This window comes from Martes martes, assembly GCF_963455335.1.
Source record: "Martes martes genome assembly, chromosome: 15".
Lineage (NCBI taxonomy): Eukaryota > Metazoa > Chordata > Mammalia > Carnivora > Mustelidae > Martes > Martes martes.
The window spans coordinates 52,488,549-52,504,185 of record NC_137903.1 but is presented as its reverse complement, the minus strand read 5'-3'; the positions used below and the strand labels follow the sequence as shown (position 1 = coordinate 52,504,185).

The following is a 15,637-nucleotide window of genomic DNA, read 5'->3' as shown; positions in this document are numbered from 1 at the left end:
GCGGGAGAAAGCAGGTTTCCTGCTGAACCGGGAGCCAAATGTGGGGCTCGATCCCAGGACCCTGGGATCATGACCTGAGCCGAAGGCAGACACTTAATGACCAAGCCACCCAGGCGCCCCTAGAAAACCATTAAAATTTTTTGTTGACTGCTATTTTATTTTGTTAACAGTTTGAACCCCAGTTGTGGCTTGATATCCTTTGTCACACATTACCATATTTAATAATGCTCTATATTTATGTGACATTAACCTATGATTTAGTTTCTGAACAGTCAAGCAGTTGTAAATCAGGCCTTACTTACTGTAGGTACAGTGTTATACATTGGCCCTTCATTGCTTAGTTAAATTGCATTTCATGACTTTAAAATACCTAAGTTGGTTATGAAAATAAGTTTTAAAGAATAAAATTTTTAAAACAAATATAAGGGGGCAAAACCAAATATTTATAAACATGTAAATATTCCTTTTGGATGATTTCATGGGATAAACTAAATAAGGCTTTTTCATATAGGAATTTATTGAAATGTAGACTAAAGATGCTTTCTTCCTTTCCTGATAAAATTTCCCCATAGTCTGTATAGGCATACTGTTTTGTTTCATGGATGATTGAATTCAGACTAATCTCTCGTGAATTTTTATAACTGACTTGACATTTTATATATGCCTCCAAGTGTCTTTGAATGGTAAATATTGGAGGAAAGACCACTTCAAGGGTAATTTCTTGATTGATCCCTTGCTCATCAAGTAAGGTCTTCATTGCTGGTCTTTATGAATAATATTCTGATAATTTTAATCAACATTTGTAGAAGAAACTGCCAATCCTAAATCTGTTTATGAGATGAGTCAGTTTATGTGGTGCTTATTTCAGATTTGGTTAAAGCTTTAAAAATTCTAAATAACAAATTGACTTACATTTATTGATTTTTTTCCAACTTTTATTAATTATTTTCTCAGAATGTGAAATACTAAACACATGGGATTTTTCTATTATTGTTCTACCTTCCTTTGTCAACTACAGGAACCATTTGAGCAATTTATCAAAGAAATGGGCTTTGAAGTATTCAGTGGCTTGATTTGGGTTTGAAGCAATGCAGTTGTGTCTGTGGGTTGGGATGGGGTGGGGACAGCAGTGGCAAAGGAATTATTTTTAATGTTTTATGATGGTGCTGAAATTTGAGGATAAACTGGAGTATTTTTCAAAATTAGCGATGCACTATAGAGTATTGTTACGTGATACTTTTTAAAGTCTAGAACAAAATAGTGTGAAAACTGGGTTTTAAATACCATTCAGATCACAAAACGTTACAATTAGATTTCCTTCAATTATATTGGAATGTCAGGAAATGTCAGTAAATAGCGTGAGTTAATTTTATAGTCATTTGCTACAGTAGACACTAAAAATAAAGTCATTTGAGCCTTTGGTAGTAGACACTATTATTTGTTGTGTAGATTTGCAAAAGCAGTCTTCCAAGAGATTACTATTTTATTGATAGAAAATGCCTGTCTGAAAGCAGTCCTCCCTCAGGAAGGTTAGCTAACTTTTGGGAACAACTTTTTCATTGTATGTCATTGGTTATTGTTAACCCTCTGAACTCTAATTCTGTGACAAATATTTTTCTGAAACTATCAAACTTTTCTTGGCTACAGTGAAAGATTTCCTTTTTTAATGTTTCATTGAGACAGCGACGCCTTTGTTAAAATTTGTATTTCTGATCTGTGGTTTTTCCTGACCTTTTTATTGGTCTGACATATATAAATAATTTTCATTTCTCACTGTAGTGAAAAACAAAAGATATTGAAGTTGTGGGGCGCCTGGGTGGCTCAGTCATTAGGCTCTGCCTTCGGCTCAGGTTGTGATCCGGGGGTCCTGGGATCAAGCCCCGCATCGGGCTCCCTGCTTAGTGGGAAGCCTGCTTATCCCTCTCCAACTCCCCCTGCTTGTGTTCCCTCTCTCGCTGTGTCTCTGTCAAATAAATAAATAAAATCTTTAAAATAAAAGAAGTTTAAGTTGTGAAAAAGATTAGTCATAATGAATATGTATTTGCAAAAGCCATAGACTGAATAGCCCTGTCTTTTTGGTACTGTTGATGAATGAAATCTGAATTTTGTTTACTATGGTGAGGGACATTACTTACAATATAAGTACATTTTTAATAATCCTGAAACATGTATTCATGAAGAAAACACTGTGCAATTGACTTTTTCTGTTAATTTGCCAGTTCTGTTTCGAGAAAATATTTTACTGAGCAAATGAAACACAGAAAGGGTGGGGTTATCTTCAAGGGTTAAAATAGGACACAGTGCATTTTCTCTTTTATTGAATAGTAGCTGTTCTTCCATATTATTTATTAAATATACACTTACTCTTAGCAATTATTTACTGGGAGATGTGTGAATATATTAGGTTCTGAGAGATATGAAGGTGAATCAAACATAAACCTCGCTCTTAAAAAGCATATGCTCTAGGTGGAAAAAGAAAATATCAATCCTGTAGAGAAGTATATCTAAATTAATTGCTAAGGAAGTTCAGAAGAGGAAGAAATTTTTACTGAAAAGAATATTTCAAATCAGTTTTCAATGGATGAGTGTTTTGAGTTAAATAGACTTTTGAATTAGTAAGTACTTTATAGCATAAGAAGAAGCAAAAAAAAAAAATTCTACACACATAAGTTATATTTTGGTTTGATCATTGCAGACCAAGTTAGCATGGAAAAATGAAGTCACAAAACCACTAAATGAGCAGATTAATTAATTTGGTTTTAAATAATCATAAAGTTAAACATATTATATGATATAGCTCTGACAATATTTGTGGTATTTTCTGGTCAGTATTAAAATCTTCATTAATCTGAGTTTTAAAAGTTAAGGATTTGCAGGGGAACACTTTTGATATTCCACTAAAGAAGACATTTTCGTTAGAATTTTTGAAAATGTACTAAATACTGTTGCCTTAAATTAAAATTTGCCCGCTTTTTGTTTGTTTGTTTGTTTGTTTGTTTTAGTAGGCTCCATGCCTAGTATGGAGCCCAAAATGGGGCTTGAACTGGTGACCCTGAGCTCAAGACCCAGTGGAGATCAAGAGTTGGATGCTTAATGACTGAGCCATCCAGGCACTCCTGCCTTAAATTAGAACTGTAATTTCTTAGAAGGTTCTAGTCTAAGTGTGGTAGCTGAATAAATCCTAATAACCTGACAATGATTTTTATTTTCTTTAGTTCCTAGGTTAGGATTTTGTTTAAATATATGCAAATTATTATGTATTTTATTTTATTTTAAGATTTTATTTATTTATTTGACAGAGAGAGAGATCACAAGTAGGCAGAGAGGCAGGCAGAGAGAGGGGGGAAGCAGGCTCCCCACTGAGCAGAGAGCCCGATGCGGGGCTTGATCCCAGGACCCTGGGATCATGACCTGAGCTGAAGGCAGAGGCTTAACCCACTGAGCCACCCAGGCACCCCATATGTATTTTAAATAGAAGCAAATTATTAGACAATTTTAAGTAATAGAATAAATTTTGTTTCAGAAAAATTGCAAGATGACATCTTCTTTTTAAAAGATTTATTTATTTTTGACAAAGAGCGCCTGCATGCGTGTGCAGACATGCAAGTAGAGGGAGGGGCAGAGGGAGAGAATCTCCAGAAGACTCCCTCCTGAGCGTGGAGCCCAAAATGGGGCTCATTCTCATGTCCCTGAGATAAAACTATGTTTCATTTTTATTTATCATAATAATAGATTTAATTTTGGGTCCAGAAAGTATTTTAAAATGATTTAAAGTGTTAGGTTTTTGTTTTGTTTAATGTCTTTCAGAGGCAAATTATTTTACAACTCAAAATTGCATTTTAAATTTACATCACAATTTTGCTCCTTCAAATGATGGCACGGTTTTTATAATAATGTTGGAACACAATCTACAGTTATACTAACTCAATGGGGAAAAAAAGTTCTCATTTATGTCACATGGTCTAGCAGTGTTTTGAGTACTTAAAAAAAGTGTGAGGAGCTGCTTGAATGGAGAAAGAAAGCATTATAAACTGTTGGACCTAAAGGAGCTCTTAGAGAAGTCATCTAGTGTAGTCCCTTGGTTTCACAGGAAAAAATTGAGGCCATGGAGATAAGTAACTTGTCCCAGGTCACACACACAACTAGAACTAGGGTCCTGCTCTCTGGACATCAGCCAGCCAAAGTTAAAGTTAAGTTGGGATATCCGCTTTCAACCTCATAGTTGTTTGGGTTTTTTTTAATTAACATATAACATTATTGTTTCAGGGGTACAGACTGTTATAAACTCATAGTTTTGTTTTTTTTTAAACTACAGTGATGACTTAATAGGATCTGTTCAAATTGGAAAAGTGTTGAGCAGCTGATTACTGGGCTTGAATAGCTGCACAGCTCAAGTTTAGAGTATGAAAGTGTGACTTTAAAAGAGACCCAGGGATGGCTGGGTGGCTCTGTCTGTTAAGCATCTGACTCTTGGTTTTGGCTCACATCATGCTCTCAGGATGGTGAGATTGAGCCCTGCACTGGACCCTGTGCTCAGCAGAGTCTGCTTGTCCCTCTCCCTGTGCTCCTTCCCCTACGCATGCGTGCTCTTACTCTCTCTTTCTCTCTTATAAATTTTTTTTTTTTTTTTTTAAAGATTTTATTTATTTATTTGTCAGAGAGAGAAAGAGCGAGAGAGCACAGGGAGACAGAGTGGCAGGCAGAGTCAGAGGGAGAAGCAGGCTCCCTGCCGAGCAAGGAGCCCGATGCGGGACTCGATCCCAGGACGCTGGGATCATGACCTGAGCCGAAGGCAGCTGCTTAACCAACTGAGCCACCCAGGCGTCCCTCTCTTATAAATTTTTAAAAAAGAAAACTAATTACTCATGAATTTCTTAAGATTAAACATTGTAAGAACACAGTGATTTACATACTAGATTAAATCTATTATGTCTACTCCTACCCCCAGTCCAGTGTTCTGTTACCATTAGAAGAAACACTGTTAGCAGTGTTTTCTGTTAGTAGGCATTTATTTCTCTATCATTCACCAATTTTATTTCTGCCGCATCTTGAAGTATTGTTAACTCTAGTGTGAAGTACTGCTGCTTTTATTTCAACTTTATTTTATTTAGCTTTTAAAGGACATTATTTCTAGAATACACGTAAAAAAGGAACGTGTGTTTCTGGGAAGAAGTTTTAACTTTAAGTTGAACTTTTCTCACAGTGTTTCTTAACCTATTTTCTTTCCTTTTTCTGTTAACTATTTTTTTTGTTCTTCATTTCTAACTTAGCTTTTGAATATGCTTAATCCTTACAAATGAAAAATAAATGGTCAGTACTTGTTCTGGTAGAGAAAATTATTAGTCTCTATATTGGGCTGGATAAATTTAAATAGTAATTTTTTTTACAGTTTATTTTACATGTTCCAATACTATTCTACTTTTTGTACTAGGTCATGCATGCATTTAGCAGTTCTATACTTAAGAGGGTGGGTGATATTTGAATATTATGAATAGATTTTTTGGACCTTTTGCCAAGTACCTTTGTTTTTGTGTAGTATTTTGATAATTAGCATCAAAATAAGTTTGTTATACATTCACAAAGAATGGCAAGGAAGATTGCAGTGTCTTACTAAAATTTGGCGAAACTATTTTTCCTTGAACTTCAGTGCAGAAAATCAAGGCAATCCAAATATGAATGTGTATGTATGTGTGAGTGTGTGTATATAAGTAAATGAAGGGGAGGTGAAATATTCAGTTGTATATGGGGAAACAGACGTTGAAATAGTCTGTGTATCTAAAGATACATGTTTAGGCAAGACTGTACAAACTTTTTAAAATCCGAATGAATAGATGGATTTATACCTGGATTTTCTCACTTCTGTGACATATGATATTCCTTGCCCTTCCAAGGCAAAAAATGTTGCCTTGATCTACAGGTTATTGTTGTGTGCATGTGAACAGGAGCGTGCTCTGTCAAAGAGAACTAACCTTTCAAACTATTAGTAGACTTATTTATCCTCTCAAATATATATACTTATATTTATATATATAAATGATCGATTTACTATTGAAGAAGAAGAGAATTTTCTACTTACAACTTTTAGCATGTGAAATTTTCTTCTTTTGACCTTATGCTTGAGCTGTCCATAGCATGATTTTTTTTTTAACCAGGAGTATTTATTATGACTAGCTTAGTTTATTCTTAATTATGCATTCTAATATTTTATAGACTGGATATTGCATTTCAATCTTTTAAAGTGGGCCTTTGTAAATATAAAGCAAGATACCTTTGATACCTTATGAGCAGTAAATTTCATGCTGTAGAGGTGAACAAGGTGATTTTAACTCTAAATTTATTTTCTAAATTATTATTTTCAAGCTAGATCATGATGGTAAAGGCTAGGTAAAGCAAACATAGTGCTTTTTATTTAACTTCAAACTTAAAATATATGACCAGGTATGGATATAGAAATCATTTGCTCAGGATGATATACATGTATAGAATTGCAGATGTACTAGGTTCACAGCCGTAATTGTTGTAGTCTGTGTTAGAGCTTATGGGAAAGCTTATTTAGCTCCATACTGTACCTCTCATAACTTTACTCACATACAAGCAAATCTGCCTGAAACTATAGATGATGGTTAAGCAACATCTGAGAAGAAAGGCATGTTTATTCAGAAATCGTCGGTAAGATCTATAGTCATACATGTTTTATATGTCACATAGAGCATAACACTCGCTTTAACTGAGTAGCGTATAATGTTATTCAGGAAGCGTATTAAAAGTTCTCCACTCAGCCCTTTTGCTTTCCCTTTCTCATTCTTTCTGCCTCTTGATCTCTTGGTTTTAAAATCTTCCTCCTTATTTTGTAGACACTGCTCTCCTGTTCACTACTTCTTCTCTGTCTTTACGTCTCACCACTGGGCCTCTCTCAGTGTCTGTTTTCCCAACCTTCATCCCAAATTCCAGCTGTATATCTACAACCAGTTGGTCAGGTAACTTTGCACCTTTTTCAGTGCACTCTTTGATAGAGCATGCTCTGTTCTTTTTGTTTGTTTTGTTTGCTTTTCTTCTTTTTTTTTTTCTTAACAACCTGGGGGCTCTCGTCAAATGTCCCATAGATTATCTTTGTTTCCACATTTATTTGATATGCTGATTGTTCAAGAAGTGGAATGACAGTTTTTGTGCTTTTTATTAAGTGTTTGTTGGATGTGTGGATGCATTTTTGTTGATTAGCCACCAGTACAGATCTCAGACCAGTAATAGGAGCAGCCCACCTTTTAATTAGCTTTGGCATCTATAAATGAGGAGAGTTTAGTAGTAGCTTTTTAACTACTTAGATAACTTTTTCCTAAATCAGTAACTTCTCTTAACCCTTTGCAGCTAAGATATATTCGGGCTATTTAATTTCAGAGATTGGGTTACATTGAGAAATTTGAGGCATTTGTTGCATCCTCTTACATAAGTAAATAATTAGTTATGTTTATATGCATAAGGCATCTGACTATGGTGCTCAGTGTTCTCTCGATAATTATCTCCTCACATTGCATGTCTCAGGCAGTGGGAACCAAAGAGTGGTGTAGTGATACCTGAGATAAAACTAGACTGAATTTGAAAGAAAAGTCAGAAAGGGACATGAACATGTCTTTTTTGTTTGCTTGCTTGTTTGGGGGCTTTGAGATTTGTTTTTCTTGTTGTTTTGGTCTTTGTTGTTTTGGGTTTGGATTTGTGTGTTTCTGGTCTAAACCTTCAGAATAAATTCCTTATATCTTCTGTTATGAAAAGAATCACCTATGAGAAGCGAATTATGTAAGTTATGTATTATCAGCCACGGCTCTCCAGATATTCTGAAGATTTTCTTTTCTGAATTTGTCTTTACAAACAATTACAAGTAAAACATAAATTCTTTTGTTTTCTAAATATGTTGAGTCATCATCAAAGCTTCTGTTATTTCAAAGTTTTTCAAAGGAGTGGTATGAATGTCCTGTTTTTACACAGATTGTTCATAAGGCAATGAGTGGTAGAGCTCTGAGTGATTTCTGTCCATGGATTTGTTCTCTGACTGTTTTTCATGGTGTGACCACAGGTTTCTGACAAAACGAGAGCAAAAACTAATGCAACGGCGACAACATGCAGAGGAGCTGCTTGAATGGAAGCGACGTTTGGATGCAGAGGAAGCAGAAATCCGTCAAATGGAAAAACAAGCTTTGGCTGCCTGGGACAAAGAATTAATAAAACCTAAAACTCCTAAGAAAGAACTTGAGGATGAGAGAACAGAACAGAAAGGTAATAAATACTAACTCTGTTCAGACTACAAACCAAAGCCTAAGATAACTAGAAGATTTACTTCATTATATTTTAAAAGGTGAATGATGAAGTGTAAAGAAGGCGATACAATTGCAAATGCCACCAACATTGCAAATATGAGAACATTGTGAATAACTTTATGCTAATATACTTGAAAATGTAGAAGAAATAGGTATATTCCATGAAATGGAAATGGGTTATTCCATGACCAAGTAGGGTTTAACACGTTGTAAAAAATGGATCATGTGGTGCGAATTACTTGAACAGTTTAAGGGAGAAAAATTACAAGACATCTCGATAGATTTGGAAAAGGACTTGATAAAATCTAAAAAGCATTTGTAATAAAACAAATTTTAGATAAAGTAGCAATGGAAGGGAACTTTGTTTACCTGATCTAGGATATCTGTTAACAAAAATGAAAAACCAAACCTACAACAAGGTACCATACTTAATGATAAAACATAGAAAATTTTCCCTTTGAATTTGGAAATAATACAAAGATGCTTTTATTTTTACCTAAGGAGTGAAAGGAAGAAGCAAAACTCATTATTACAGATGTTAAAGCTGTGCATATAGAAAATCCAGCATTTACATGTCAGTTATTAGAATTAACAAGTGAGTTTAGCATGGTTGCTGGATATAAAATTTATAAACAAAATTCAATTACATGTCTATAGAGCAGCAGAAATTGGTTAGAAAATCTGATTTTTAAAAGAGATACTATTTATCATAGAAATAAAAAATATGAAGTATTAGGAATAAACCTTAAAAATATACAAGATCTTTATGGAGAAAACTTTAGAATTTATTAGGAGACATTAGAGAAGACCAAAATATATAGAAAGCTTTTCCATACTCACAGAGTCAGTGTCATAAAGATGTTAATTCTGCCTGAATTTATTTATAGATTCAAGACAATTTATATCAGAAACTCAGCCTGAGTTCTTCATAGGTTTGACAAGTTCATTTTAAAATTTATATGAAAGAACAAAGGACCAAAAAGCAAAGACACTATTAATGGAGAACTTATTTTACTATATATCAAAACTTGTAAAAGTATATAATTAAAACAGGATTATTTGCACAAAGATAGACTATGAAACAGCCCAGAAAAAGACCCTTGCATATATGGAAAGTTGGCTTCTGACACAGGTAACTTTACAGAACAGTGATGAAAGAGACTCTCATAAAATTTTGGGGACAGGGAAAAATGAAAAATGAATTGACAGTTTAGAAAGACTCAGCTAAGGGGCGCCTGGGTGGGTCAGTGGGTTAAAGCTTCTGCCTTCGGCTTGGGTCGTGATCCCAAGGTCCTGGGATCGAGCCTCGCATCGGGCTCTCTGCTCAGCAGGGAGCCTGCTTCCTCGTCTCTCTCTCTCTGCCTGCCTCTCTGCCTACTTGTGATCTCTATCTGTCAAATAAATAAATAAAATCTTAAAAAAAAAGAAGAAGAAAAGAAAAAGAAAGGCTCAGCTAAAAGTTTTTTTTTTTTTTTTTTTTTAAAGGCTTAAATCTAAAAATTAGAATTAAGGAACTTTTTAGAGGACCACGTAAGAGAATATCTATATGACATCAAGGGGAGGGAAAGATTTCTTTAATGTGTTATACAAAGCAAAACCATAAAGAGAAAGATCAATAATTCGACTTCAATAAATTAAGAATTTCTGTTCATTAATACACCATAAAAAAAGTAAAACAACAAAATAAAAGAAGATATTTGCAACACATATGACTGGCAAAGGAACAGTATAAGAATATGCAAGCAACTCCTATGAATCAAAAATAAAATGACAGACACATTTTTAAAAATGGGCAAAAGAGCAGATAATTCACAAATGAAGAAGTCCAAATTATCAATAAACATCTGAAAAGATGTTCAACTTTTTTAGTAATCAGGGCATTAAAACCACAAAGAAATACTATTTGATACCTCTATTCATTTCCTAGGGCTGCTGTAACAAATTACTACAAAATTTGATAGCTTAAAAAATGTTTTATTCTCTCATTTCTGGCTGCCAGAAGTACAACAGCAGGTGTTGGCAGCACTGTGTACCTTCTGAAGGTTCCAGGAAACAGTTCTTCCTTCTTTGAGCTTGTGATCTCATCATGAGATCCTTCCACTGTTTTAAAAAGATTTTATTTATTTCAGAGAGAGAGAGAGAGAGAGAGAGAGTATGCATACACATAAGCATGTGAGCGGGAGGTGGCGGGGGTTCCAGAGGGAGAATCCCAAGCAGACTCTGAGCTAAACATAGAGCCCAGTATGGGGCTCAGTCCCACAAGGGATCATGACCTGAACCTAAATCAAGAGTCAGATGCCCCCCGGCTGGCCTCATTATGAGATCCTTAATTACATCTGCAAGGACCTTTTTTCAAAATAAGATTATATTCACAGGTTCCTGGGGGCTAAGACAGGAACATATCTTTTTGAGGGCCATTATTCAACGCTTTCACAGTACCCATCAAACTTGTTGGTGTGTGGGTAGAACAAGGAACTGCTGGTATATTAATTGTTAAACCCAGTTTGAAAAACAGGTTGAAAAAAGAGGCATTAAAAATAATTGAGTGCCACATGGGTGGTTTAGTTGATTGAGCCTCCAGCTCTTGGTTTTGGGTTGGGTCATGATCTCAGGGTTGTGAGATGGACCCATACATCAGGCTCCACACCAGCTATGGAGCCTGCTTAAGAATCTCTGCCCCTCCCCCCTCTTGTGCTCATGTTCACTCTCAAAATAAGTAAATAAAAATAAGAAGTAAAAACAATCAGTAAAAGAAAAGAAGTGAGGTACACATATCCTACAGTTCTGTGGTTCCAATCCCAGGTATGAATCCTAGAGCAGTGTTTCTTAAAGTATGGTCCATGAAAGTCTAGGTAGGTCTCTGAAATCCTTTCAGAGGTTCTGGGAGGTTAGTACTATTTTTATAATAATACTGACATGTTGTTTGCCTTTTTCACTGTGTTGACATTACACTGATGTAGCAAATAGGCGAAATTGCTGATGCCTTGGTGAGAATCAAGGCAGTGGCGCCAAGCTGTGGTGGTAGTCATTATATTCTTCACCACTTTGCACTAAGGATAACGTGTCAGTTTAACAGAAGGAGGTCCTTAAATAAGCATTTACAAATACTAATTTTGTTGAATCTCAACCTTTGAGTATATATCTTTGTAATATTTTGTGTGACAGAATAGGAAATACGCATAAAGCACTTGTGTGTGCCGAAGGACAGTGGTTGCCTTGAAGAAAAGCACTTAATGCAGTGATTTGAGTTGCAAGCTGATTTAGCCATTTTTTTTCATGGAGTACCCCTTGTACTTAAATTAAAAGCCATGGTTACTTAGGTATTTGGCAAACAATTTCTCAGAAATAAATGAAGTAACTCTGACTCTTCAAGAAAGGAGCACAAGTGACAGTTATTATTGCGAGTGATAAAATTTAAGATTTCAAGTAAAAGTTTAGGATTTTGGAAATGCTTTTTTTCCCCATTGTGAGCTGGACCGCTTTACAATACTTAAAAGATGTTACTGATAGGATGGGTGATGATATTGATTAGAATCATCTTCTTGGTGGGGGGAGAAAACCACTATTCTAATTAATTCACAAACGAGAACATTACAAAAGGTGACTTAAGGAGGCACACAGACATCTGCCCCGCCCCAAACTCAGACCGTCTCAGTGAACTTGTGTATAGTAAGAACACCCTTTTTCATTCCAGTTCTGAAGAAAACTGTGTTTAATGATGAAGGAGAGGTTTAACTGGTGTTTTACACTTTATATATCCACTATTAATTATATTTTTATGTTAAATTAACTTGGTCATGAGAGATGATGTTCCATATCTTCAGTCTGAACTTCTCGATTAGGTTAATCCATTTGCACATCTGCGCTGCTTCAGCACCTCGCTGAAACCTGCACAAAGCGCAGGGTCTCCCTGGTTGTGGGCACGCTCCAGAAACTGTTTCTCTCCTAGTGGCATGGGCCAGACTGCGGCTGCTGGTGTGCTGGCTGGGTTCCCTGAGGCTCCTGGTAAGTGATGCAGGCCTTGGAGGCTCAGCATTGCTTCCTCCACCAAAGCCTGCGGTGATGGCATGACCTACCGTGTGCCCGACAGCAGAGCCCACAGCCATGCCAGCTGCAGCGGTTGCCATCTGAGCCATGAGACCTGGCTGCCGGGGTGCAGCAGATGGTGGAGCCGCTGCCAGCGGCTGAGCTGCTGGCACTGGTCTAGGCACAGCTCCCATCTGAGGTGTCCGGCTGGCCAGAGGAGCCATGTGGGAGGTGCGGCTCCGGCTTCCATGCTCATGGTTACTGGTGGAGCAGCTCGGCGTCTACAAGTCTGAGTTTTGGCCCAGAATCATCTTTTCATATTGTATGATGAAGTGTGTCAACATTGGGAAGATCTTCATGACTCAGTGAAGCAGTGTTTTACAGATGCCCAGTGATGATTTAGAAAATCATGCATGAGTCAAGAAATCCATTGAAAGTGGAAAGTTGACCAAAGGATTGTCATGTAACAGATCACAAAAAGTTTATTGATAGGAATTCAGATTCCACATTCTAACATGTAAGAAAGTACCAAGTGTCAAGTTTTGGTGTAACATCAAAAAAGAATCCCCACAATTATCTGTAAAGACTGTTGGAATACTCTTTCCTTTCTAATTACATGTATTCTTTGTGAGGCCAGATTTTCTGCATATGCTTCAACCAAAACATATAGCCCCAGATTGCAGACAGAAGCAGATATGAAAATCCAACTGTCTTCTGTTAGGCCAGACATTAAAGATACTTTTAAAAATGTAAGCAATTCCTCTCCTTTCAACTAAGCCCTTCTCTCAGTTTGCGTCAGCCCAAATTGTTAGACTAATAGACTTTATACTAATATGATTCATTAAGTGATGGGATTAAAAACGATAAGTGCAGCAAGTGGAATTATGCAAAAGCAAATAAAAATATAACAGTTGAACATTTCTTTTGACCAAGATTGTGGACTTTTTCTTCTTTTCACTCTCTCTGTAGAAATAACAAGTGAAGCAGAATCTCCACTACCTTCCTACTCTCACCGACACAGTGAAAGCTCTATTCCAGAAGAGCTGGGCAGCGCTGCTGTGGGCTATCTTCCATCTGAGTCTGCAGTTCAGGAGCAGCCAGGGAGTCCAGATCATAGTGTACTTACTGAAGAAATGGTTTTTTCACAGGAACTGGAATCTTCTACCTCTCCTAGTAAACATGTAAGTTGATATATATTTGTTCCTTAAAACTTAGGCAATTCGTGATAGCGTTGACTATCACCCATACCTGTAACATACCGTATATGGCATTTGAACAGGAGTAAAGATTTTCATTGAATTCTAAAGATTTATAAATATATGAATCTTAGTTTTAGTGGCAGTTATAAAATTATATATTATTAAGTCTATTGATATTGAGGGTATAGGAACTTCTAAAAAATCTTTTTAAGATTTTTATTTATTTATGTATTTGAGAGAGCGAGAGAAGAGAGCACAAGCGCTGGGTTCCTGCAGAGGGAGAGGGAGAAGTAGGCTTCCTGCTGAGCAGGGAGCCCTATGCGGGACTGCATCCCAGGACCCCAGGATCATGAACTGAGCCAAAGGCAGACGCTTAACCAGCTGAGCCACCCAAGCGCCCCAGGAACTTCTAAAATCTTTGAAAGATAATTTAAGGTTGGAGCACCTGGCTGGCTCAGCAGTAGAACATGTGACTCTTGATCTTGGGTTCAGGAATTCAAGCCCCACTTAAGGTGAAGAGATTACTTAAATAAATAAAACTTTAAAAAAAAAGATAATTTAACTTTAATTTAAATTTAAAGATAATATATTGGAATGACACAAGTGCTTATTAAAATCTATTCTGTCATATAATAGAAACAATAAGATCTTAAACCATACCATTGTGCCTATCTGTAATTTAGTTAATAACTGCCCTTTTAAATCAGAATAAAAGTTGTGGTTTCATCTCTTTAAAGCAGATCTGAAATGGTTATTGACTCTAAATTAGAGTAATAGTCACTATTAGAATAAGGTTTTCTACATTGTCCTTAATTCTTTACTTCATTAAAAAAATTATCTGATAAAAACTTAAGCTAGAGACTTAAGTGTTTTTCTTTTTAAATTTGATTTTATAAAGTATATAAAGGAATTAACATTATTAAATATTATGTGAAAAACTTTGTTAAGGTCTCTCTATGTCTAAAAAAAGGAATACACTTAAATTCAGAATGGAATATCCTTTGGTAGAACCTTCAATTTATTGTGGATATGAGGAATGAATTGCATTTCCCCATTAAAAAATCAGTCAGATTCGTGTGTGTTATGCACCTGTAAGATTTGGGGGAAAACCATTTTTTTAAAACAACGATCTAATGAAGAAGCTATTTCGTGCTGTGTTGCAAAATGTTCCAATGTCTTGGGCGCATACCTGAAAACAGAGGTTTTAGATTATAAAAGGCTTCTAATTAAATTATGTTAGCAAATTCTTAGTTCTGTGAAAATAGGCTTGTATACATAATTGTAGCATGGAATTCAGAACAAAGTATGTTTTTTACACAATCTTATTATTACTTCCTGTGTGTTGATTAGATCCTACCTAGCTAGCATTGTTATTAAGATTCAGAATAACCATCGCCTGATCAAGCTCTAAAAATTAGTTTTTTTCCTCTCAAGAAAATATGTCAGAGAATTAAAACTAGCATGTCTTAAAGTGGTTTTTATAGTAAAAACTAATATTTGTTGATTGCTACTTACCAAGGGTCAACTAATAGACTAAATGCCTTATGTGGATTATCCTCACAATTCTATAGATACTGTGTTAAGCCCCACTCCAAAGCTCAGCAGACTAGGAAACTTTCCTAAATTCACAGAAATATGAAGTGGTGATAGCTAGATATCAAAGTCGGCATTCTCACTTCCACCTGATGTCAGGGTAGAAATTACATCCTTTGTAATACGCTCTGTGGACAGTCTTATGCTCTCTTTTCTTCTCTTATTTCCCCTCTTTTTTCCTTTCCACAAAACTAGTACATTTTTAGTATTTTTAAAGTTTGTTTTTCAGTTTTATTGAGATATAATTGATACACAGCACTGTATAAGTTTAAGGTGTACAGCATAATGGGTTGACATGCATATATTGTGAAATGAGTATTACAATAAGTTTAGTTAATATCCCTCACTTTATATAGTAACCCCCCCAAGAAATGTCTTTTTCCTTATCATGAGAATGTTTAAGCTCCTCTCTTAGCAACTTTTACATGTACCGTACAGCAACATTAATTAGTCATCACAGTGTACATTGCATGCCTAGGACTTATGTATCTTATAACTAGAAGTTTGTAC

At 35.7% G+C, this 15,637-nt stretch overlaps 1 protein-coding gene and 1 pseudogene across 2 annotated transcripts in view; one reads left to right on the top strand and one right to left on the bottom strand.

Moving 5' to 3' along the window:
- The window catches only part of CEP350 (centrosomal protein 350), a 155,534-nt gene that overhangs the window by 103,971 nt on the left and 35,926 nt on the right, over positions 1–15,637 (top strand). The window contains exons 28-30 of the mRNA XM_080824205.1: positions 6,855–6,977; positions 8,069–8,268; positions 13,305–13,516. Coding sequence (XP_080680331.1) covers positions 6,855–6,977; positions 8,069–8,268; positions 13,305–13,516 — 535 coding nt within the window. The remainder of the gene's footprint in view (positions 1–6,854; positions 6,978–8,068; positions 8,269–13,304; positions 13,517–15,637) is intronic.
- LOC308355563 (coiled-coil-helix-coiled-coil-helix domain-containing protein 2-like) lies at positions 12,105–12,750 on the bottom strand (annotated as a pseudogene). The gene is made up of 2 exons: positions 12,718–12,750; positions 12,105–12,616 (listed from the first exon to the last, which is right to left on the bottom strand). The product of its transcript is annotated as a coiled-coil-helix-coiled-coil-helix domain-containing protein 2-like (transcript).